Here is a 2834-nt window from a genome sequence, read left to right on the forward strand (position 1 = left end):
TCAAAGAGACTCACTCAAGCGAGGCTTTGCGTGGGCATACAATGGCGTAGCCTTAAACAGAGAGTTGCCCTCTCCACTCCTCAAATCTATCTTCTGCATTCCTTGTGGAATCTTCCATGTGAAACACTGCAACAGTCTTCCCAAAAGCATAACAGTCATGTTCGTCCCCAGCTCCATTGCGATGCACCCTCTCCTCCCTGTCGTGAAGCTCACGAACCGCAGCTCAGTCTCCCCCAAGTCACACTTCTTATCCGGAAGATGGCAGTCCGGATTGAAGCGCAAGTGCTGATCCCATACGGCCGGGTTGCGGCCGAGGCCGTGGCGGCTGAGGAGGACGTGACTTCCCTTGGGAATGAAGTAGCCAGCGACGGTGCAGTCGGCGGTGGAGAGATGGGGGAGATTGAAGGCGGTGACCGGGTGGAGGCGGAGAGCTTCTCTTAGGCAGGCCACAAGGTAAGGGAGTTGGGGGATGTCACACTCTTGGAGGAGTTTGCCATTGCCAACCACTCTGTCGATTTCTTCAGTTGCCTTTTCAAGCATCTCTGGCTGGTTCAACATCTCTGAGAGTGCCCACTCTGCTGCATTGTATGGATTGTCTATTCCTGCTACAAACAATTCCTGCATTTCCATACAAATTATGTATTAGTAACTCTTATTATTGACATGTTACCATACATATTAGTGTGTATATACATTATAGTAATATGTGCGTAATCATTATCATGCATTATTCTCATTTGATTCTTTGTGAGTATATTAGTAACATGAATTAGGTTTGATATTCAAATTCTTATATATATATATATATATATCGCTGTTGAATCTGTCTTTGTCTTTGATCACTGGGTTGTAAAGTATGGATAGTTAGCCGTATTCTATAATATTTATTAAAGATTAATTTTGTAGGATCCGAATTGAATGGTAAGCCACCAGTCCCCTTAGCAATTCTCATAAATATATGTTCATATATTCGGATGAGCTCACCGTGACTTGTGCTCGGATTTCATCGTAGGACAAAAGCGGATTCCCGTCAGAATCTTTGAGCGAGATGAGAACATCAAGCAGATCTGAAGGTTGCTTCTTGGCCTTATCGTCCTCTCTCCACTCTCGAATTCTCCCGCTGATTAACGAGTCTTGGTGCTTGTCGATCACTTTTATGGCTTCACGAACTGTCCTCTGATCACCATCCAAGTCAAACCACCGCAGCCATGGCAGAATGTCCGACACAGAGTAGGCATAAAGGCGTGACAGTACAGTAAGCACAGCCTCCACGTGCTCTTCCTCTTCCTTCCCAGGCCCACCGTCCTCTCTTCCCTTCCCAAAATATCTTCTACCGAACACTATTCTTCTCATTACCCCAGCCGCGTACTGCTTCGCGGCAACTCTCACATCCACCACTCCTCCATCTCCACCGCCACTGCTAGCCAAGACCTGGTTATAAACGAACCGAACCAGATCATCAGCTTCCTCGGTTCTCTGCTGGAGAAGCCAAGCGAGCTTAGAGCGGTTGAAGAGCTCGGACACCAGAACTCTCCTCATCTTCTTCCACTGGCTGCCGATGGGAGTGAAGATAGTGGTCTTGTAACCGCGGGTTAATAGAGAAGTGACCGCCGTGTGGGGTCTGGAAGCGAACACTACGTCGTGTTTCTTCAGGAACTCTCTGGCTATCTCTGGAGAGGTGACAATGATGAGATGAGTGGTCGTGCCGAGGCGGATGGAGGCAATGTCTGTGTTCATCTCCTTCATGAGACTGTGGATCCACTGGTACGCCGGTCTGTTCCGCAACATTTCCGGAATATTTCCGAGGATTGGCCATGGGGAGGGACCCGGAGGAAGAGTAGTAGTAGCAGTAGGCTTATTATTACTACTAATAATAAGTACAAGATTGACGAACAAGTACTTGAGAAAACATAACAGTAATACTGTCTTCATTATGGGGAGTAGCAGTAAAATTGGAATTGGGACCCCATTTGTGTAGGTAGTTATAAGAATAATAATGATAAGAAGGAACGTAGTATATATCATTATAATTAATTACCCGTACAACTAGGGATGATGATGAGCAGTATTAAGGGGGAGATATAACTAGAGAGAGAGCTACCAGAACGATCTATGAAATAAGAATTGTTGTGTAGTCTTTTTATAGTGTGTGTGCCTCCTGAGGTAGGCTGCTTGGAGAATTGCTAAGACACAACACTAAACACAATAAGAAGGTGACATAATGATGTGTCGAACCAATTTTAATTTAATAATTATTATGAGATATTTCTAATTAACTATAAAATATCATATTTGGTGTTAGACTTCTGCCAAATATATCAATACTCCACGGGCATACATATATAATTTATGGGAAATTCTCTTATAGAGCATTCACTTTAAGCTCTGCTGATAGGGCTCTTAGTGTTTATAATCTGTGAACAGTTTTTGGCGCGATTTTTTTTATGACCGCGTATATTGTAGTTATTTAGAGCATCCTGCAAATTTTCAAAAAATTTCGAATAGTTTACAATACCGAAAATTAGGTTCAAACATGTTGTTGCACGCGTGACTAATTTTTTTATGTGTGTCGAAAACAACATGTTTAAACCTAGTTTTCGGTACGATAAACTATTCGAAATTTTCTGAAAATTTGTAGGATGTTCTAAATAGCTACAATATACACGGTCATAAAAAAAAGTCGCGCCGAAAACTGTTTACGGGTCGAGAAACAGTGAGGCCCTACCGGTAAAGCTTAAAGTAAAGCTCCTATAGAAGAATTGTCCTATAATTTATATACAATTTTGTAATTGATAATTAAAATAGGATAAAGAATTTGAGAATTATATTTAAAT

The 2834-nt window shown here is 42.5% G+C and overlaps 1 protein-coding gene across 1 annotated transcript; it reads right to left on the reverse strand.

Annotated features, from left to right (window-relative positions):
* Positions 1–1932, reverse strand: LOC133784740 (tryptophan N-monooxygenase CYP79A68-like). The gene is made up of 2 exons (XM_062224018.1): positions 985–1932; positions 1–618 (listed from the first exon to the last, which is right to left on the reverse strand). The coding sequence occupies exons 1-2, from the start codon at positions 1930–1932 to the stop codon at positions 1–3; spliced, it is 1566 nt and encodes a 521-aa protein (XP_062080002.1).
* Between the last annotated feature and the right edge of the window lie 902 nt (positions 1933–2834).

The sequence above is a fragment of the Humulus lupulus genome, chromosome 6 (genome assembly GCF_963169125.1).
Source record: "Humulus lupulus chromosome 6, drHumLupu1.1, whole genome shotgun sequence".
Lineage (NCBI taxonomy): Eukaryota > Viridiplantae > Streptophyta > Magnoliopsida > Rosales > Cannabaceae > Humulus > Humulus lupulus.

Bases quoted from the DNA above. Each gene is read 5' to 3' on its own strand.
- LOC133784740 (XM_062224018.1), bottom strand. From the start codon at position 1,932: ATGAAGACAGTATTACTGTTATGTTTTCTCAAGTACTTGTTCGTCAAT. The intron at 619-984 runs GTGAGCTCATCC...ATGGAAATGCAG, and splicing joins AAATCCGAGCACAAGTCACG to GAATTGTTTGTAGCAGGAAT.